General features: G+C 26.3%; 3 protein-coding genes across 14 annotated transcripts in view; 1 reads left to right on the top strand and 2 right to left on the bottom strand.

Moving 5' to 3' along the window:
* Nucleotides 1-127: 127 nt before the first annotated feature.
* Nucleotides 128-775, bottom strand: LOC130663478 (uncharacterized). Its single transcript, XM_057462723.1, has 2 exons — nucleotides 517-775; nucleotides 128-436 (listed from the first exon to the last, which is right to left on the bottom strand). The coding sequence occupies exons 1-2, from the start codon at nucleotides 666-668 to the stop codon at nucleotides 193-195; spliced, it is 396 nt and encodes a 131-aa protein (XP_057318706.1). The 5' UTR covers nucleotides 669-775; the 3' UTR covers nucleotides 128-192.
* A 1,506-nt stretch (nucleotides 776-2,281) lies between these two features.
* On the top strand, nucleotides 2,282-4,690 carry LOC130678724 (mediator of RNA polymerase II transcription subunit 27). Its single transcript, XM_057486155.1, has 4 exons — nucleotides 2,282-2,624; nucleotides 3,702-3,971; nucleotides 4,068-4,368; nucleotides 4,452-4,690. Exons 1-4 carry the CDS (start codon nucleotides 2,452-2,454, stop codon nucleotides 4,584-4,586), a joined length of 879 nt encoding a protein of 292 aa, XP_057342138.1. The 5' UTR covers nucleotides 2,282-2,451; the 3' UTR covers nucleotides 4,587-4,690.
* A 706-nt stretch (nucleotides 4,691-5,396) lies between these two features.
* The window catches only part of LOC130664050 (glucose transporter type 1), a 39,029-nt gene continuing 21,881 nt past the window's right edge, over nucleotides 5,397-22,544 (bottom strand). For 7 of the 12 annotated variants that reach the window (XM_057463712.1, XM_057463715.1, XM_057463713.1 and 4 more), the window contains 5 exons: nucleotides 21,540-21,764; nucleotides 21,031-21,170; nucleotides 18,272-18,301; nucleotides 14,018-14,115; nucleotides 5,397-9,761 (listed from right to left, as the gene is read on the bottom strand). In XM_057463712.1, coding sequence (XP_057319695.1) covers nucleotides 9,658-9,761; nucleotides 14,018-14,115; nucleotides 18,272-18,301; nucleotides 21,031-21,170; nucleotides 21,540-21,764 — 597 coding nt within the window. In that variant the 3' untranslated portion in view covers nucleotides 5,397-9,657. Of the gene's footprint in view, nucleotides 9,762-13,030; nucleotides 13,119-13,732; nucleotides 14,116-14,762; nucleotides 14,900-18,271; nucleotides 18,302-21,030; nucleotides 21,171-21,539; nucleotides 21,765-22,544 lie in introns of those variants that run through there. The other 5 variants (XM_057463714.1, XM_057463716.1, XR_008989289.1 and 2 more) reach the window with 4 other exon arrangements.

Raw genomic sequence — 22,544 nt, 5'->3', positions numbered from 1 at the left:
GTAAGTTCTCAATGCGATCTGAGCTGTGATTTTTAGAGTATCTTGGTATTAAATAAATAAAAATAACGAAACTAATCATGTAAATTTTAATTAAGTTAATTAATAAAAAATATTTGAGTAAGTTTCCATAACAATGAATTTTATTTTTAAATTTTTATGATGACATAACAATTTTTTTAATGAGGATTCAAATCAAGTTAAACTTTTTTTACTTGACTGTTTATTAAATTTCCAGGCAGGAATCTCTGCATTGGGTTTGAAAAATTTCGCAACCAGTTTATAAAATTTTTCATTACGTAACAACGAAATTATACGAAATATTTTTCGTGGGATGTAAAGTTGTAACTCATGATTTATTTTTTTTCTTGTTGTTACTTTTTCAACTTTTTTTTGCGCGTTAACTCTCAGCGTGTATTTACTCTTTGGCTTACTCACGCTAATTAAAAAAAAAAATACTCATATACTTCAATTAATTAACGTCAATTATATAATGTAATTAAAAAATTTTATACTTACCGATTTTTCGAGGGATTATTTTTCGTCGCAGATTTAATAATTTTTAGAGGCTTGTCTTGTTTTTTATTATTTATTTTTTTTTCTAATTGCGCTAATTTTTGTGCGCTATTATCATTAATATTATTATTATCATTATTATTATCATGAGCCATATTATTAGTTATTATTTATTGAACAGTTTGTAAATACTCAATCAAGAAACTTAAAAAATTTTAATCATATTTTAAATGAATGCAAAATGTCAATTAAATTAAACAAAACAACTGATAGTAATAAAAAATTTTTTTAAAACGACAATCGACTACAAATTATTCAGAGCCAGTTTTTCAAATCAATATTTATTCTATTTATTAATTTAAGTGTAAAAAATTTTATATTAAAATTTTACGTTTGTAAATTTAATATTAGAAATAAAATTACTTTTTACTTATCTATATTTAGCAATAATTATTTAAAAGTCCTAACTAGTAATTAAAATTTTTAAATAAATAAGTAACTACATATTTTTGATTAATACCGGACTATAATTTAATTTTAAAAATAAAAACATATATATTGTTTTTAATTTAATTGATCAGAAAAAATGACAAAAAAAAACATTCAAATTTTTCGCGGCAAAATTAAAAATTTTAATTTTTATGAAACAGCTGCCAATGGAAGCATTTCGAAATGCGCTACGAGCGTGATTTTTTTTTTAATATTTTGAATATTTCTATCATATTTCTGCCGCAATTTTATTTCGATTTACGATTTTTAATTATTCTCCAATTTCTAATAATGTATTTTTCAAATATTTAAATTTACCGCGTAAGTAATAAGAATAATTAATAAATTATTGATGAAAATAAAAAATTTCGAGTATACTTTTTAGTCTAATTAATATAATTATCCACACAAATAAATTTCAATAAAATTATTAAATTTCAATTTTGAAATTTCGCGCCACTGCGCGTCAATATATTCGACGTTCAAATTTTTGCTAAAGTGGGGGTGGTCGATGAATCGCAAAATCGATTGCTTTGTATCAACTGACGGTTCGATAGCGACAGTCAGTATCATCGACAATGGCAGTAGTAGTCCAGATCCTTCTTTGTTCTTTACGTTTGAATTGAAACAGTATCGCAGAGGCGTCGTGTAAAATTGTGCAGTGATTGTAAAATTTATCTTTTATTAATATTAATTGTGCAAAGTATCTGTGGTTTAATTGAGTGTTCAGTGCTAGTGTAAAGTGTTGCTGATGACTGATGCTGACAACTTCCAAGTTCCTGAGCAAATTCATCTGGCATCGTCTGGTGGAGAAGTAGCAGTTAAGTGACGTTTTTTTAGCTGCAATGCACTTGGAGCAATTTAATTCAAATCTCCAAGTGTATTAGGACACCCTTCTGCATATTATTTCCCCACCAAGGTTTGTTCAAACACTTGCGTGTTTTTTTATTAATTTTTGCACATTTCTCTATCATATTCTGCCGCCATTTTATTTTGACTTACAATTTTTAGTTTTCTCCAATTTTTTACAATTTATTTTTCAAATATACGCTATAACTGCTCGCAGCGCATTTCGGAATCCGCCCAAAATGACAAAAAAAAAATTTCAAATTTTCCGCGGCAAAATTAAAAATTTCAATTTCTATGAAACAGCTGACAATATAAATGATTGGGTAATTGGCTGAATATATAAGCCAATAGAATTGCAGAGATGTTTTGACGTCATTACTTTCACTTACATGTGAATATTGTTTTGTAATGTGAATTGTAATTCAAATTGTGTTGTGTTGTGTTGAGTTTCTTCTAACCTATAAACTTATCTTTGGATTTCCGTGTGTTTACATGAGGATTATTAATAAAAACAAATTAATTTTAAGCTTTTAAAAAATAGTAAATACTCATTAGCATAAAAATAAAGTGTGTTAATTATTTTTATATATAATTAGTAAAATGGAACAATTACATACAGCATTGACTGCAATAAAAGTGTTAAGATCAAGTGTCGGTCAGGTATTTGATTGTCTTGGTAATGGATTGAGATCTGATCATGGAGAAGAAAATAAAGAAACTAAATATTTACAAGAGCTTCAAGAATTATTAACTGCTGTAAATGTTAATTTACGGTAATTATAAATCTACTTAATTATTATTAAGAACGAATTGCTCGCAAACTCCAAAATCAAATGTCATAATTTGTATTGTCAAAAAATTTGTATAAAAGTCAAAAACTGGGCACTTGTCTTAAATTAAAAAAAAAACGTACTTTTGATTTATTAATTTATAATTAAAATCCGATAGCTCAGTTATTTTTTGATCATTCAATTTTTCAAAATTTAATATAAGTAAATTAATTAATTAATTGTTAAGTCTTAGCATGAGTGAATGTAGCAGACATGAGATAGTTTAAAAATTTTAAATAAATAACTAATTTAATTGAAATACTGAAATTTAAAAAAATGCGCGTACTGATTTTTTATTTATCTAAACACGCATTTTTTAAATTTTATTCTACTTGCGTTTTTTTTTTTTATATTCTAAAATTTAAAAAATTGCCAACTGTAAGATGAATTCACACTCGTTTTCCAGCAGATATTTTTTCTGTGATATAAATTTCTGATCGCTTTGTCATCATATTGGCCTCTTTTATCCGTAAGTCAAAAGACAGCCTCAAAACTTCTATCTTATAAACGTCACAAAGCAAAGTGGCCCAAGTAGCACATAGATACAAGTGACGACAAAAAGTAAATTACACCCTGGTAGAAATTTTTCGGAATTTTCTGAAAAACTCAGTTCTAAAGATCTAAAGACTTTTTCAAAGTTCTAAAGACTTTTTCAGAGTTCTTCAGAGAAAAGTCCGAAAAATTTCCACCAGGGCAAATAATTGTCAAATAAATCATCTAAACAATTTTTCAATTTAAATAACTTTTTTGGGACAGAAAAAAGAACATAAATTTCCTATGACTTCTCGGACCAAAATCTGTATATTTTATTTATATAAAAAAACTTGGCTTTGAGACAAGAATAATTCGTCTTGTTCTTTCAAAAAACATCTTTGCGACATCTCAAAACTGTCTCTGTTACTTGGGTTCATTTATTTATTTATTTATTCAAAAATTTAACAAATTACCAACTGTCAGTTACACTCACACTCATAAAAGTATTTATTAATAATGAATAATTATTAACACAAATAATTGCAGAGACGTTGAGCAAGCAGTAGGTACATTAAATCCCCCACCAGGTCCATTTAATTTAGCAAGTACAACTTACTTGAGTCAAGAGACAACTCAGGAAAGACAAGCATTGTATGGAACTCTAGTTAATAGTTACAAATGGACGGACAGAGTTCACGAGTACAGTCACATAGCACAATCACTTTTGAGTACTAATTCACTCAAAAGGTCTTACATAAGTACCAGTAGATCTAAGAGAGGACGTATGCAAATTAGTTCTCACAATGTACCACCTCAGTAAGTGATTATTTACTTGACAATAAACTAGTTGTTTAAATTAATCACCGTCACTAGTCATGTTTAATGTCTATTGTTTATTTTAATTATTACTAGACAAGTTGATGCGCTCATAGCAACACTAGATCGTGTGCACAGTGAGATGACTGTCACGGTATCACGACCTTATGCGTCTAATGCTATATTACATGTTACTCTGGGTCACGTTTTGAAAGGTGCAATAGCATTCAAAGGACTGATGGTTGAATGGGTTATTGTTAAAGGATACGGTGAGCCTATGGATCTTTGGACAGAGTCGAGATACAAAGTATTCCGTAAACTCACTGAAAATGCACATGCTGCTATGCTGCATTTCCATTCGCCAGCTTTACCTGAGCTTTCTGTTAGATCTTTTATGGTAAATTAATAAAAACTATCATAGATTTTTTTAGTTTTTATTTATTAATTATAATTAATTACTAATTACTTATTATTTATCAGACGTGGTTTGGAAGTTTTCATAAATTATTCAGCGACCCTTGTAAAAGATGTGGGTTACATTTGCACAGTGCGTTACCACCAACGTGGCGAGATGTCAGGACACTTGAGCCTTATCATCAGGAATGTAAACCTTGAGTTTTCTTATATTATTGAATAAGTAATAATAATTAATGTATAAATTTAAAGGATGTGTTTGCAAATAAGAAATAAAATTATCAACTTGATTTTTCCACAAATGATTTTTTTTTTTTTATTTATTTTCATTTATGAATATATTTTTAATTTAAAAAATCTGAAGAATTGTTGACCCTGTGGGCAAACCCCAAAACTTCTCGCTGGTTTCGAGCTCGGGGAGCTGAGAACTAAATAGATTTTGAAGTCAATCGGTCGAGTAGTTTACGAGTTCTACAGAAAGTACAAATCAATTTTTAGGTTTTTTTCGTATAACTCATAAACCACTTGCCCGATTTGTCTCGAAATCTAATCAGTTTTAAATCTTGATGAGCTCTTTTGATTGCCGCCAATTACAAGATATCGTCGAACAAAAAAAGTTTGCATACACACACACACGCACACACACACACATATTCTCGGACGTCCATCCACAAATAACCAAAATATGTAACTTCCTAAGACCTCAAAACATTGAAATCTGATGAGAATTCGATTTTTAAAAATCTGACCGAAACCAATAACTTCCCATTTTTTAAAAATTTTCAATTTCCATAGCAGGAAATCTAAGAAATTTCTATAGATCTTTCAAAATAAAAGATTATTTCCGCATTACCTTAATTCTCTGTCACTTAAACAGATCTTATAGTCACTAAATAATTTAAAAATAAAAAATTGTCTTTAGTTAAAAAAAACTGAATAAAAAATCCGCTGTCTCACTAATTAACTGCTCCCAATAATTATAAATTAAAAAAATAAGTAATAAAATATATATTTCCATAAAATGCATTAGTCTTTAATGTATCTTTATTCATTGAATAACAAAATTGACGATAGTATAAAGTTGAAGGATTGGAGATTTTCTTTATAAGGAAATTAGCATAGTCACTAATTTTTTTTTCTCTTGTTACTATTCATTTTTTTAAATGTCTTAACAGATACTACTGGTTAATTTCTTTTTATTATTATTAATTTTCTTACGCATTTAATATTTTTTTTATTCGATACATATTGTAATTTACGTAGTTTTAAAATTTATCAGGAGTTGGTCCTCATAGAACTTTCTCCAAAAAAACATTATTTAAATTTATCAATAAATAAACAAACAAACAAACAAATAATTAATTAATCAATCAATAATATTTATAATAACGATCTTACTGATCGATCAACTATTAGTTACTCCAAATAATGATAACTCGGTTATTATAAATTTTAAACCACTCTGCACTGTACACAATTATTTCTAGTTACATAGCAATCTATCAGCGTAATTTATATTTATAATTATTTTAATTATAATCACAGAGCTTTTATATGGATTGAAAATGCATCAAGATCTTTTTGTCTAAACTCATGGCTTATTATTTAATAATTATTAATCAATTATTTAAAAACTAGTTTTATTTCCACTACACTAAATAGATCCAACGTTTTATTTACAAGATTAAGTGAAGAACTTTTATTTTTTTAATCATTAATTATCGATCAATAAATAATAATAATCCATCACACTGTCATTTTTTTTTTTTAATTAATTAATCAATTAATTAATGAAAATTTTACAGTGCGTAAAGTGAAATTACACCATTAATAGTAATTACTTATTATTATTATAAAATTTATTATTTATGAACGTATTACCATTGACCACATGTGTAATTGCAGTATTACCTTAAAGCGTGCATCATTTTCATTCATTAGCTCTGTAATTATTCCTATATATTTATCATTAATATTAATAATAATAATTATTATTATTATTTAATATCTAAATTGAGTTTTACATAATAACTCATTATTATTATGTAATTATAACTAAGTACATTAACATACTGTACACATTCACATGGAATATTTGGCGCTTTTATTTAATTATGTCATTTTTAAATCATTTTTTTTTTTAATCATTAAAGCGCAAGTCATTTGAATGGCAGTGAACTTATTATATTTGACAATTTAATTTATTAGTTTTTATTTTTATTTAAGTAATCACTTGCTCGATGGACTGATCCAAATTTCTTAAGGCTCTATCTAAATTTATTAATCAATTTTATTTATTTATTAATAATCAATAATCATTTATACCAAAAACAAAACTATTTATGCAATTATTGCTCGTTTATTACCTAATTGTGGTATGCAAATTTACGCGTCTAAGAAAAATGTGCCTCGGACTTAATAAATATTATTATCATAATTATTGTTATTACATTATAATTATTTTACACATAACTTTAAATGTCGATGACATTTATTGTTAATTGTTTGAATATTCTATACGATATATCAGTAATTTAAATTAAAAACCGAATTAAATTTAAATTTGAATATTTATATATTAATGCAACGTTTAAATTCATTGTATTTTTCATTGTATTTATTTAAAAACGATTAGCTGTCGTTCGTTATAATTTAAAATTTATTTATTTATTTATTTATTATAATCGTAGCTATTCGTCGTTTTATAAATTGTACGTTTTTAATTTATTTAATAAGTGAAGCTGCTAAAAAAAAATTTATCTAATGCGTTTATTTAAAACAAATTTATGAACACGTGTGTACTCAAATCGAATATAAGTTCATTCGATTTATAAAATACATATGTATATATTTAGGCCCAGTTTTTTTATCTGGGTTGCAATTATTATTGCTGGTATATGTATATATTGTTAATATATAAATATACTAGTGATATTAATTGAAACTCAGAAAAAACCCCGGTTTGAAAAACTGGCCCTTAATATTTTTATTTAATTTTTTTTGTCTATCGAATGGATACGCTAGCGATTAAAATTTATACAGCCGTATTTTTTAATTTTAGTTTTTGGTAAATCCAGTGTACACACTTTTTTTTAAGGACATTCTCAAATATTATCCCCCCCCCCCTTTTTTTTTTAAATAGCTAATTATCTTGAACTGTCATGACCGTATTGATATTTTATCAATTAATTGAAAGAAAGTAGAAGCATTGGCAAAAAAAAGACAAAGTTACGATTCACTGAGACATAGATTTTGAAAAAAATGACTCAGTTTTTATCAATCAGGAACTAAATGAAAATTGGTAAATAAATTTGAGTAAAATTTTGATGTCAGTAGGGCAGAGGTACCGTTTTCGGGCACTTTAGAATCAGTTTTGAACATGAAAAATTTAAATGAAATAATTTTGAAAAGACGCAATGACGTAATTAATTTTTAAAATGGATACAAAGATATTTTTATTACTCTGTTACATTGGAAATTTTATTTTATAATTTTTTATTAATTAAAATAATGATTTGTATGCCCAAAAACGGAGCAGTGACCACAAATGCTACTTCTACCCTATCATATTTCAAACGTCAAATTTTATACGCTAAATTTCGTTTAACTCCTAATTGATACCTACGTAATTTTTTTTCAAATCTATATCAAGGCGAAATTGTAACGTCATTTTTTTAATTAATGTTTTAACTTTTCTTTAATTAATTAATAACGTTTTAATGCGGCTCTGACAGTTCAGTTATTGTTTATTTTTAAAAAATGGGGACACTGTCTAAAAATTCCCTTAACAACTCAAATTCTTTGATTATATATAACACCTTGTATTTATGTGGTTCATATATATTTTTATAAATATATATATATAGTTATTTAAATTATTTTTCAAAGGGCTGACCTATTATTAAAAAAAAAATTCTATTACTGCAACAATTACTCATATTTGTATCTTAATAAAATGGGTTAATAAAATAAATATCAAATCAATACAATAAACTGACTTTTTAAATTCAATTTAAGTTTAAGTAGATAAATTTATCTTGGTCAGACATAAATTTTTTTTTTCAATTTGCCTACTAATAAATTAATAACCAGTACATAAATACAAGACTGTTAGTTCATAATCATAAATAGTAATTGTTTTAATTAAACAGTACTATATTACCCTTTGGTTATTTGATATGAGATTGCGAATCAATAACATCTTCATTTAACAGCATACTCATTATAATTTCAATTAAATTTTTTCAATCAACATTTACTTAATTATTAATTAATTAATTAATTAACCAATAAATTTATCAATTAATTTTTTTCCTCCATTATTTTAATATATTTATAATTATAAATCACAGATTTTAAAATACTGTTCATCAATAAATATATAAAACAACAATAATTAATAAACTAAATAAAATTAATTACTCTAATTACCATCGAGTAATATAGTACACAATTTATTATCAAATGAATAAACAGTAATTGTTTGTTATTAATCTAAAATGAAATTTAAGTGATTACAATTATATACAAAAAATCTATGTACATATAATGGAAGGTTTACCAATTACATAATTACAATCACGTAAAAGGTTATTACTTATCTCATTATTGTAAAATTTATCGAGATTAATGAACAATCGTAATTATTATTTGTGCACTGAAAAACCTTCCGTTACACCCACAAGTCGCACATTTTTATTTAAATTAATAAAAGTCTACTTATAATTTAAATTTTTAAATTCACCGATTCAATTCTCGCGCCAAATTTTTTGGAGTCTTTTAATAAATTAGTTAACTTGCACTCAATGATAAATAGGCATAAAAAAATTATTATTTTCATACCGTTAATTGTCCATTTAATTTTTAATTTATTATTGACGTTTCATTGCTGATGGTATTTTTTTTTTTAATAAAACGTGACGTGAACACTTTTGGAGAGACAGCAGTCGGAAATTTGAACAACTACTATTGCTATTAATAATAATAATAATTATTATGATTATTATTAATAGTGAATTGAAGAAGTAGATAAATTTGTTTGATGTCTGGTGTTAATTAAATCCGACTCGATATTAATATTCCATTGTATATTGTTAGCATTTGAAGTGGCGCGTCTCAAACTATTTCTTAAGAATGAAGCGCAAGCTTTACTGCGTTCTGTTATTAAATCGTACAGATGATTCTCCAATGTGAGACTATTTGTACTCAATAGCAGTGGTATTGGTGTGTTCATTATCATAAAGTTCCCAATATTAAGAGGAGTTTCCCATTGTCAGACACCGCTGTTCGGAAAGCGTGGCGGGGGAAGCGGGGGCGGTGCCCTCTCCGGCTGAGCGGGAGCGATGGAAGAGCGTTCTGATCCAGCTGCAAACACAACTATAAAATATTTTTTAGTTATATTTCATTTTTATATCGTTTTATTAACGATTTTTTAAAATAAATGTCATTTGCTTTTAATTTATTTCGGAGCTGAGCTTTAAATTTAAAAAATTTTTTTTGACAGAAAATTTATTTTTTTAACTTTGAAGTAGTAGAAATTATTTACTTAAATTCAATATTTATTTTTAACGTGAATGAAAAATTTTTTTTTTTTTTTTATTGATATTTATACTGATAGATAAAATTTTATTTATATTTATTTTTTATTTCAAAAGGTAAAAATGAAATTTGAATTTTTTTAAAATATTTACTGTCCACTGTATCGGGGTATTTTATGCAATATTTACTCTACTAATATTTAACGAGCTCTCAATTGATTTATTATTTTTTCAAAGCAGACTGATAGAATTTTTATATTACTTTTTTTTAGTGTGTTAACCAATATTGAATTTTTCCATTGAACTTTCAACTTGATAAATTTTTTTTTAAATTTTATTTTTACATATTTATATCAGATAAAAAAATAAATATTTCCAGTGGTTTTGGGATAAAAGTAAAAAAAAAAAATTGAGAGATTTTAATACTAGTATTTTAGTAGATTATTTAATACAAAATATTATTTTTCTCAAAATAATTTTCTTTTGTAAATTCATTAATTTAAAGTACAAATTATTTATTTTTTTATTTTATGTTTTTTAACAAAAAGTAATTCTTTAAAATAAAAATCATGCTGATCTATCAGATTACCCTAAAAAAAAAAGTTTAACAAAAAAGATAAAATAGCCAGGCCAAATGTTTAGTTAATTTTTTTTTTTTTAATGAAAGTTACTCAATATTTATAACCTAGTGGGGCAAAACGGTTTAACTACAATCAAAACTCGGCCATAAAAAAAAATTTGAAAAACGGGTGACCCTGTGGGCAAACCCCAAAACTTCCCGCTGTTTTCAAACTCGAGCTGAGTCTAGATTATCTGTAAAATTTCTATAAAATTTCTTAGACGGTAATCCTGATCGAAATTAATGAAAATTTTATTCAGTGACTGCTATCTTTTTTAATTAAGAAAGGGGGGGGGGGAGATTTTATGAAAAAATATTGAAATGGTGATCCGTAAAGCTGAAACTGCCCCATTTCCCCTGAACCCCATAAATAAAAATTTGTCACCCACAAAAAATTTTTTTTTTCTCTCCAATTGTCCAAACTATCAATTTCAATAAAAATTATACTACCAAATCAAAAATAACAAAAAAAAAAAATTTAACGAGACTTTTGGCCATTCTCCTTTCCAAAAATATGTAAATAAATATTACTAACCAAATATATATAATATTCTATGACAAAAAGGCCATAAAGAGTTTGATTTCCAACTCAAAAATAATTTTTCCACTTGAGAATTTTAAATAATAATGAGTCATGCGTTGCCGTGCGTAATATTCATGCATCGATCACAATAGAGTATAACTCTATATTATTTCTATAACCATTAGACAGTACACACATTTAATATATTACACAGTACACAATATCACACACAAATACACTAATTTACTGTTTAAATAGTTTCACACTTACTACAGGGTCACAAATATACACAACCCTTAATATACCCCTTTAACAATAATTACTTCTCTTATATGTAGTCCATTTATTTATATATTCATAAATATAATTATATTAATATTAATAATAAAAAAAATAATAATAATAATAATGATAATAATATAAAACACGTATAGCAGTCTTAAAATCCGTTGAAATAATTTTAAACTCTTGATTATATATTTATTTAAATTAAACTACTACATAGGCCAGTGTTTGTCGTGTGAAAAGTGACATACAAAATGATCATGACAAATTTTAAATAAATAATAATAATAAGAATGTGATGTGTGATTGTGAGATGATTTAATTGGATTTCAATCTACACTTTGAATAAATACATTTACAACAATGAATCTAGTGAGTAATAAATAAAAAATTTTAAAAAATAAAAATTTTTAATTATTTTTTATAAAAGAATTTTTTTTTAGTTAATATTTATTTTTTTTTTGTTTGATTATTTTATGATACAAGCAAAGAAAAATGATGCTTGCAAATAAAATAAATAATTATTACGATTACAATGATAGTAATTATACACTGCGGAGTGAACACGGATTAAAATTCTCTTAAGAAAATTTATTCCATAAAAGAGTTTATTTTATCATCAAAATTTCGAATCGGAGTAGATGCGGATCAAAATTAAATTCACATCACTCCGAAATTATTAAAAAAAAAACTCCATTTTTACTCCATATGCGATTTTTTTTAACTCCGGAATCACTCCCAATTTTTTATGTACCTGAAGATCGTAACGTTTTTTGCCCTACGAAAAAAAAAATTTTGAAAGTAAAAATTCTACTGGATGACTAGATTTCTAAAATGTTTCGCACGTAGATGCTAATATGTCAGCCGAAAATCAAAGCCAACCCTTAATTCCAAAATTACCCCTTAAGCAGTAAAATTTAATCAATTTTTTTAATTTTCGTTGTTCGAAAAACGTTCCGATCTTCAGGTACATAATTTTTTACAGTGTAATAATAATAATATTAATAAATATAACAGTGAGACTACGAATGAATAAATTTATACAAACATACAGAGAAGATCATGCATTAGTGTGGGATATTAATTAAAAAAGGATTTTTGCAACATTTAGCAAACGATTCCTCAAAGCTTGTAGACCACATTGCTCTTTTTGGGGGAGGGGGGGACACAAATCAAAATTTGAGGCTTTTTTTAGTGATCGCGTGACAGTCTAATTTGGTTTTAAAACAATTTATGAAAATTTATTTATATATAGATATATGTGCTCGGTGATTTGACAAGTGATTATGTTCTATTTGCATTGCGTGATAAATTTATTATATTTAATTATAATTTTAATGTAACAAAAATTATTTATTATTTTTTTTTAGAGAGAACATTTTAATAAAGTGCGTATCGCTTGTAGTGAAGTAAATAAAGCAACTTTGCCACTCAATAGACTATAAAATTTACCAATAATCGAACAGTGCTTCGTCACAACGTAACATCCACTTTCCCTAATGTAAAGTAAACTTGTTTAAAGGCGTGCTAGCTACCGTGTTACAGTATTATTTAATTTTCCTCAAACGATAATAAAAAGTGTACTCATTTTTTTATTTATTTATTATTGATTAATTTATTTATTTGTTTATTGAATATTTAAATAATTTTTTTTTTTTGGTTAATAAACTTTTAGCCTTACCGAGATTATCGTAGGTTTTGTGTATATTATATCAGTGGCAAGTTGTTTTAAACTTCTAATGTAACATCGTTTCCTTTTTGCGCGTCATCTAAAAGTCAGGACTAATCAGTGGATCATTAAATGTCTGAGAGTTTTAATAATAATTAACTTTTCATTAGTGTTTACTTAATTATTTTAAATTAACATTATAAATAAATATAATTTACCATTTATTTATTTATTTTTTTGGTAAATAATAAAGAATATTAAATTTAATTAACAAAAAGGGAAGTCTACGGTTTCCGTGGCGCAGCCAAATGATCGCGAATTCTTGTAGAACTCGACGAAATTAGACTTTTTTTAAAATAGCTATAACTTCTTCAAAGATGGACTAATTCAGACGTTTTTTTTTCAAAATTTTCGTCTTCCAATGCACTTTCCAAAAAAAAATACGAAAAAATTAAAAATATTAAAATCTATGAAATATTTAACTTTTTTAAAAAAATCTCATTTTTCTCGAAATCCATTTTTCTCAAAAACTAAGCGAGATATCGAAAAATTTTATTCTTTGAGAAAGTCTTATTTCGTCGAGTTCTACAAGAATTCACGGTCATTTAGCGGCGCCACGGAAACCATAGAATCTCCAAAAAAAAAACACTACTGAAAAGTTATTAAAAATTTTTAAAAAAATAATTAATGTAATTTAAATTTAAAAAATCATACCACTAATTGTAGTAATAAATAATGAAGTTCAGCCTTTAAATTCTCTTGAATAATAAAATCATCATGTTATAAAATACTCTCAGATGGTCGCACTAATTACTAAAAAATTTATAAAATAAATAGAAAGAAAAATTTAAAAAGAAGGTGTAGGGCTCGAAATAATAATAATAATTTGAATAAACAGCTAGAGCCAGGTCTGAGGAATAGTTTGCCTTGTCACTGGAATATGTGATAGTGACAGGTGATGATGATAAGACTGTTGTCGGTCAGGTTGACAGGCCTTACATGAATCAGGATGTGGCTTCTCCTCGGCCACCATCAGGGCTGCGCTCTCCGCTGGCGGTATGTGACCCTCTAATGCATTCGTACTGTTTAGCATGCTCCTGTAAAACACCACGCGACTTGTCCTAATTTTCAACTTTTTAAATTTTACGTTTTTTTTTATTTTATAATTTTTTCTGCCATTTGTCCTTCTACCGTAACATTCTTTTAAACGCAAATATACATTTTTAAACCGGTAACATGCATGTCAGTAAGTAAATATAAAACTGCATGAACAGTTTTTTTTTTTTTCAAATTTTTCATATTAATATTTATTCAAAATTTAATCATTTCACAGTTTCTATTACGTTTAGAATCACTGGCCTGTGTAGTAGAAATGTTGTGAGTTGTAATTATTATTATCATTAATATTATTATTATTATTTTTTTTCTTTATTTACATTTAAAAGTTTAATTAAACGTCAACTCTATTTTTTTAGACGATAAAAAATAAATAAAACATTACGATTTAAAATAAAAAATTAGACAGATTTTGGTAATGCCGAAATATTCATAAAAAAAAAAACTATTGAGTAATGCAATCGACAGGTTAATTAATCAATGGTAATAATAATAACAGTAATAACCTTTTAAAAAAAAGTAAATAAATAAAATCTATTTTCGAAATAATAAAAATAAAAAATGAAGTAATACTTGTAATTGAATTTCCATGTGCGCGGAAGTTTCGTTATTTTTCTCTATATATTTATAATTTGGTTACTGGTAATAATAGTTTCCTCTAATGAAATTACGGCCTATCGAAGTTGGGTATGCGGGTGATGGGTGCTCGCGGTGACGTCAGACAGAATCGTTTCCCTGCTAGAATTTGTCGTGAGATCTTCTTGCCTGCAATATATATAGTATTACAATATTACTCGGCTATTTCCGGCCATCAAGTACATCTTTTTTTATTTTATTTATTTTTCTTCTTTTTTTACAACTACTTCGTCTTCTTCCTTTTTTTCTTCCTGTCTTCCTTTTAATCTTCATGTACTTTTTTTTATTTTCTTCAATTTCGTCTATTAAATCTCTTATTTCATTTAAACGTCGGCAGTTAAGTCTCATTACTCAGGATGGCTTCTTCTCATTTTTTTTATTTTATTTTAAAACTAAATAAATATTCAAACTTCCTTCCAATTATATCTTCAAGTTATTAATTCATTTTTTTTTTCTCAAACAAATTTTTAATATCGAATGTTTCGGCAAAACCTATTGGTACTTGACAAGTTGATAATTAAAAAATAAAAAATAATTTATTATTTAATGGAGACTGCTACCTTTTAAATTTTAAATAATTTTTTTTTATTAATTCATTTATGAAAAATTTTTTAATAACAAACTGACATTAGTCAGCAATTTTGTTCATAATTAAATAATTTTTTAAATTTCATTCCACTTCCATTAAAAAATATTTTTAATTGAAAAAAAAAATGTCATTGAAAAAATATGATAATTAAATTGATTAAATATGACAAGTATTTGAATTCCATCCTGAATTTTTCGAACTCATAGGAGTTTTTAGTTATTTTAGTTCACGAAAAAAACAGCGGAAGTGAACTCGATTGATTAAATTAAATCAATTAATAAACTAATTTTGAAATGTATATTTAACTAAAACTAATTATATTATAATGCACTTCCGTTTCAAACATCTTCTATTTTTTAATAACTTCTATACTAATTTCAGTTCTATTAAAAAATCTTACAAACGAAAGCCTTGAGCTCTACTGTCACTTGAGAACTTTTCTCTGATTATTTTATCTACAGATTACACACTACACTAATTTCGTATAGAAATTTTTTCAATCTACAAGGGACATTCTAATAAACAAGCCGACTACTCTGTTATTTAATTTAAATTTTTATAAAAATATTTAATTAAATTTCTTTTATATTTCTACTGTCAGTCGATCCGTTTTTATATACGCAGACGCGATATCTTCTAGAAGATGACATAAATCAATTTGATTATTTTTGTCATAGCTTTTGAATTCTGTACAAGAGGATCCTATTGAATATCACAGTCACCCTTCTCATATATTTATAATTGAATAAAAATAAAAATTCCTCTTACTTACTAATAATTAAAATTTTTTAAAACAACAAAATTAATTAAAAAGTTTACAATTTCGAAGTATTAATTGTCGCAAAAAATTTACCGCTAACATTTTTTATTAAAAAAAAATATCGAGTGATTATCCCCCTAAAATATAAAAATTTATCAATTGACTGAAAATCATTTTATTTAAAAAAAAAAATTAGTGGCCATTTTGCCGCAGCTTTTTCTATTATTTTAATGGCTTAGTCGTTGACAAAAAAAAATATTAATAAACATGATGTACTTTCAATAGATTTAAATTGAAAGGCAGCAATCCCCACTATAAAAATGCATCTGTTTTTTTTTTATTTCTATTACTTTGGATGCGATATTGAATTTTAATTGTCACAACGACCACTGAACAAAAAACAAAAAAAAAAGTACTGTCGTAATAAAGAATTAAAAGATTTACAGTAGAGTATATATTGAACCGCAACGAAAAAAAATTACCACTATAAATTTTATTGCATGACGAAGAGTTGAGGCGAAAAAAAAAAAGTAGATGCATTAGGGTAATTAAAGCGCTTGAAAGCATTTGGCGATTGACAAAAAAAAAGTAAATAAAAATTTATTATTGTTTATTTTTATTTACGAATAAAACGCTTGTAACGATTAAGCACTGACATGCAATTGCACATAGTGTTTGTAGAACAAATCGTGCCAACTATCCGTCGACAATTGTTCAGTAGTTAAATAAATTTATTAATTAATCTGTAATAATAAAAACGAGTCCTTTAATTCAGCAGTTAAATAAATTTTAATTATTAAATTATAAATCTAAGGTACAGGTTAATAATTAGGAGCATGCGATAAAATGCTAGGCTCCAGATAGTTAAGTGTGTCGGGGCTCTCATGTTGATGAATTAATTTTTTTTTTTTAGTTTTTTCTTGTTTTTATTATTTTATTATTAATAACGTCATTGACGTTACTAATTTAATTTAAATCACACAATAGCCCTGAGTTACTTTTGCAGAAACTGTGAAATGTATATTCACGTTTATTGTAAATAAAGAATAAGACTTAATTATTTTTTTTATCACAATTGTTCATGCAGCTATTTAATTAATTTTTTTTATTCATTTTTAGTTTTAGTAAGTAGTAATTAGCTTTGGCGTTTCAGAATTAATTTTTTAATTGGCATTAATATGTATTCAAATTTTATAGTAATAATTATACAGTCCAGTTGCGTTGTAAGTCCGCCGACTTATATTTCTTGGAAGACATTTCCCCTCTATGACTACGAAAATAATCATGTACACACTCACACGCTTGCAAAATAGGGGAAGTCTGAGTTACGGTTTTCAACTGCTGAGCAGAAGTGGGGGTACAGGAATTCTTAGAATTATATTCCCCTACACCCCTTTAGGCGGACTTATAACGCGATTCGACTGTAGTTATAAATAATAATAATAAACTATTGGGTTTTTTAATAAAATTACATGCGATATTTAAAATCATCTTAAACTTACAAACGTCGAGTTTTAGTCTATCGGAATTATATTTTAAATATTTGATCAATTGAAATAAATTTTCTTTAATAGGCTGTAAAAAATCGGAGTGAATTCGGAATTTTATTTAAATTTGAATTCACTTCGTCACTCGTGTTCTGGAGGTTTTGAAAAAATCACTCCGTATATGGAGTTAATATATTTACTCCCCTCTATAGGGAGTTCGTTTTTCCGGCGGAGTGATTTCGGGGTGATGTGGATTTGATTTAAGTTCGTATTCACTCCGACTCGTAGTTTTAATATTGAAATAAACTTCCTTTAGGAGTAAATTTTACTCCAGGATTGAATGAATACACAATTCGCTATGTATTCACTCGGAATTTAATCTGCGTTCACTCCGAAAATTTTTTACAGTATAGATAACACGAGTCAATAAAGTTATTCGTTATTTTTAATGCTAAATAATTTTATTTAAATATAAAAAAAAATCTTGAAAATATAATTCCTTTTGATGTTAAAAAAAAAAAACAATGTATTTAATCATGCGTGAAAGTTTATTGGTATAAAGGTATAAAATAAAAATAAAATAATATATTGAGTAACTGAAAAGCCGACTTCGCAGAAAATACAACTTGTTTATTTATTTATTTATTTATTTTCACTTGACTTACCCATAAAGTCTGCTGTCCCGTAAGCTGCTCCTGTGTCGAATAATACAGACAGAAAGTACAGTTACGAGAGTATATCATAAATTTAGTATTTAATATTTATTTCCTTTAATTATTAAAATAAAAATAACTTGAAGCTTTCTAACTCTATGTTACTGTCCGAGTGTTATTACTATTGCATTTATTGAACGTGTTTCGAATTTTATTGTCGATCAAATCATTTGAGGTAAAAGACCTAGCACCCGATCAGGGAACTAGTACTCGATTACTCCATCTATATATTCAGTAAATATAGATATAGAAATACATGAGTGATCGGGTACTAGTTCCCTGATCGGGTACAAGGTCTCTTACCTTACTCTGAAATATATTTTATAATTTTTTTTGCCACTAACGCTCAATGCGACAATCGCTATCATCTGTGTTCAAAAACTTCAACATTTTTGGTAATTGTATAAATATGAAAGACTTGAAGAAAAACAACCTACACTTTAATTTTATTACTACTGGTCTAATTCACTTAAGAAGGGTCTAAACTTTTTTCTCTATCATATTCAAGTTAACGTACGGTACTATCCTTGTTGCCCGTGCTCAGTAAATGGGAACTTTGTCCACGTTTTTCTCTTAAAAAAATGAACATTTTTTAAAAATGAAAACCTAGATCGCTAGATTATAGAGCAATCCATCGAGCCTCGTTCTTAATTTTTTGTTTGAGAGAAAAGCCTGGACAAAAATTACTCTAGAGTCTAGACTCTCCTTCCCATACGAAAAAAATATATATCCGGGCAAATTGCATATATGAGACGTATCTCTCATGTTAATAATAATAATAAATATAAATAATAATAATAATAATAATAATAATAATAATAATAATAATAATAATAATAATAATAATAATAATAATACTAATAATTATAATAATAAAATAAAAATATAAATCAAAATTATAAAACAAATACGATTAACAATAATTATTTATTTTGTATAAACAATATGTTAAATACAATTTATTTGGACTAAGTACACATCAAACATAATTAAAATCAATAATAATAATAATAATAATAATGATAATAAAAATGATAATAATAATAAACATTTGATTGAAATTTCATTAAAATGTATTGATAATATCAATAACTCGTGATCTCTGTACAATTGTGCTTAATATATTTTTTTAAAATATATACTTTATCTGTATTTTTAACTATTAGAAATAGGATATATCGGATAAAGTTATATGACCGAGTTAACAAATCACTTGAACAAATTGTTAAAGGTTTACAGAAGCTGAATATCAATTTGCACTGATCGAATTTCAGTTAAATTATTATTTGTAGTATCAAAATTTATTTAATCGTTAAATCTCCATGTTGAGATATGTGCATTTATTTTATTTATTTAATTACTATTAAATTAGTATTGAGTGGAGAAAATTTTATGGCCCGATAACTAATATTTAATATGCGTTGTATATTTTATTTATATATTTAAAAAGGACGGAATTGGGGTATGAAAAATTTGAATCACTGAATTTTTATTCTCGACACACAGAACCGCTCAATGATTTATGGTTGAAAAAAAACGATTTTTTTTGGCAAGCAAAGGCGATCTTAAAAAATAGCAGCTACAAAATATCACATCGAGAGGAGTTGTCACTTTTTTATCTTTTGCACTTGAGTGGACAAACAGTAACGAAAAATAGCGCAGATTTCTAGATTAAAGAGTAACGCGTCGAACCTTAATCTTTATTTGCGTGTAGAGTTTTCGTTTCGTGAGAAAAAAAATTTTACAAAAATAAATATAAACCGTAGGAATAAATTTTTCATGTTTAGCTTCGAGAAAATCTAAGCGTTCGAGAAAAATCATAAAAAAACTTTTTTTTTACGTTTTATATTTTCCAATAAACGGTTTTTTTGTTTTCTTTATCTGTTTTATTTTCTTAGCGTCCTCATTTTACCCGACCCACATTTTTATTTATTTTCTGATCGGTAGAAAAAATTTATGATTTCCGACGTAAATTCAAAAATCAACAATCAAAATCACAGATGCGACATTAATTTTCCGTGTTCCAGATTGCGATAAATGCATCAATACTTGACCGTTTCTCATGTTAATTAAAAAAATAAATTTCTTTATACGTCTAATTCTCAATAAAAACACAACACGATTTATTATTAGATCAATTTCAAGTTGCGTCATAACGATCAAAAATTTTAAAAATTGAATGAGGGTCAGTTAGAAGTTAAAAATAAAGAGATGTCATTTAAAATATTAATAATTCATACTTTTAAAATGTCTCCATTTCGTCCCTATCTACTCTATAATTTAAAAAAAATTTAATCATAATCCTAATGAATAAAAAATAAACTATTAAATAAAAAATAACTTAAATTAAAATGATTATAAAGTAAAATGAATAATGTAAATTGTGCTCTTCTGCATTGATATGTTTTTAAGGTATCGATTACCATAAGAGTCGATTATATATGTATATATAGCACATATATATGTAAAGTATGTAATAACAGTTGAAGTTAAAGTAACAAACTGAAAACAGTTCTACTCAAACCGTTTAAAGTGGGTGATTTACATTTATGGAATTTATGTCTAATGTAATAATAACAGTTATAGTATACTATAGTAATAGTAATAATTGTATCAATAATATAACTTTAGTATTTCAAATAAATTATCTATCTTGTACTCCGGTAGTATAAGTATCGGGTATGAGATTTGATAGCTTCTTTCCGTCATACCTGTCGTGGTTGTGCCTAAAGAGAGCCAAAATCTCTTCGAAGGTCTTGTTTTTAGTTTCCGGGACCTTTTTGTACGTAAAGATCCAGAAAACAGCCAGGAATGCACTGAACGGTAGGAACGTATAGTTATCAAGGCAAATCTGTGGGAACAGACGAAAGAAAAAAAAAGTAAATTAAAATTTATCAATGGGCGGGTGAATTATGAATTTATCCCTTTAAGCTTTTAATTTAAATTTATAAAGTAAATTCAAGTGAAATTAAAAATTTACAATTTATTAGTAATGAAAAAAAGGCTTAAAAATTAATCCCTCGACTCATGAATTAATTTTACACTCGATCCGCAGAAATCTCATCATTTTTTTTTTCCCTCCACAAAAAGTGAGGATTAATTTTTAATCATTACATCGCATTAAATATAAATGGAAACTTTTTGTGCGTTTTAATATTTTTGGTATAAAAAATTACTTGTACTTTGTCTATATATATATGATATTTATGAGATAACTTACCATCATGCTTGGAAAACCGATACCGACGACGAAATTAGCCATCCAATTAACAAGTACAGCAATGGACATGGCAGCTGGACGTGGACCTTGTGAAAATAACTCAGCAGTAATCATCCAAGGTATCGAACCAGGTCCCACGGCGAAGAACACTACGAAACTAAGTGTCGATACCACTGATAGATAAGACATCCACCCGATCATTTCCTGTACGTAATTGAAAAACTCCTATCAGGGCGTAGAATTAAGTTCTTCTTTCCTGAGCAGCTGGAGGAGCCTCAGGATTCAGAGTCATTCAGTAATAAATAAATAAATAATAATAATAGTAAAAAATTAGCCATGCACGTGCAGCTCAATATCCTGAACTTTTGTGTTGTGTCGTGATTATTATAAATATAAGTCAGTTTATATTTAGGTGCGATATTTTTATAAGCGGTGTCAGTGTTTATATTTTTTTTTAAAAACACTTTTGTTACTTAATTATTTTATTTTAAATTCATTTTGCCTGTGAGGGTTTTTAAAGGGGTGCAATTTTGTTTTTCACGTCGGACAATTGACCTCATAAAAACCCGCCTTCTATAATAATAATAAGTATAATAATAATAATAAGAATAAGAATAGAAAGCCAGTATCTCATATGTATATACAAAAAAAAAAAAAAAAAACGTTTTTACTGTTAAAAGTACGTATAATAGTAAGTTGAATGCTTCTACTCTAGCTCTGACAATCTTGAATGAAAGTAAAAAAATTTTTACGAGCTCTTACATAATACGTATTCAATATATGTATACATATGAGTATATGTATATATGTATAAAAGTACTTAAATGTTGAGTTTATTATGCAAGCATCAGAAAAGCCATCGAAGCACGAATGACTGTGAGTTAGTATCAAAAGTAACAGGTTTGAGCTTTTTAAAAAAAAATTTAAATAAAAATATAATATCTAGAATTTTAAAAAATTATTTAATTTTTCTCCTCCAGACTGTCACGAAAGAGGTCAAAAGGT

This window comes from Microplitis mediator, chromosome 2 (genome assembly GCF_029852145.1).
Source record: "Microplitis mediator isolate UGA2020A chromosome 2, iyMicMedi2.1, whole genome shotgun sequence".
Lineage (NCBI taxonomy): Eukaryota > Metazoa > Arthropoda > Insecta > Hymenoptera > Braconidae > Microplitis > Microplitis mediator.
The sequence above is the reverse complement of the archived record's forward strand: the minus strand, read 5'-3'. Positions and strand labels throughout refer to the sequence as shown.

What these genes read in the sequence shown, in the direction of transcription:
- LOC130663478 (XM_057462723.1), bottom strand. Translation starts at nt 668, where the DNA reads ATGGCTCATGATAATAATAATGATAATAATAATATTAATGATAATAGC. An exon ending in AATAATCCCTCGAAAAATCG is followed by an intron (nt 437 to 516) that starts GTAAGTATAAAA and finishes TTTTTTAATTAG; the next exon opens with CGTGAGTAAGCCAAAGAGTA.
- LOC130678724 (XM_057486155.1), top strand. Translation starts at nt 2,452, where the DNA reads ATGGAACAATTACATACAGCATTGACTGCAATAAAAGTGTTAAGATCA. An exon ending in GCTGTAAATGTTAATTTACG is followed by an intron (nt 2,625 to 3,701) that starts GTAATTATAAAT and finishes AAATAATTGCAG; the next exon opens with AGACGTTGAGCAAGCAGTAG. An exon ending in TCTCACAATGTACCACCTCA is followed by an intron (nt 3,972 to 4,067) that starts GTAAGTGATTAT and finishes AATTATTACTAG; the next exon opens with ACAAGTTGATGCGCTCATAG.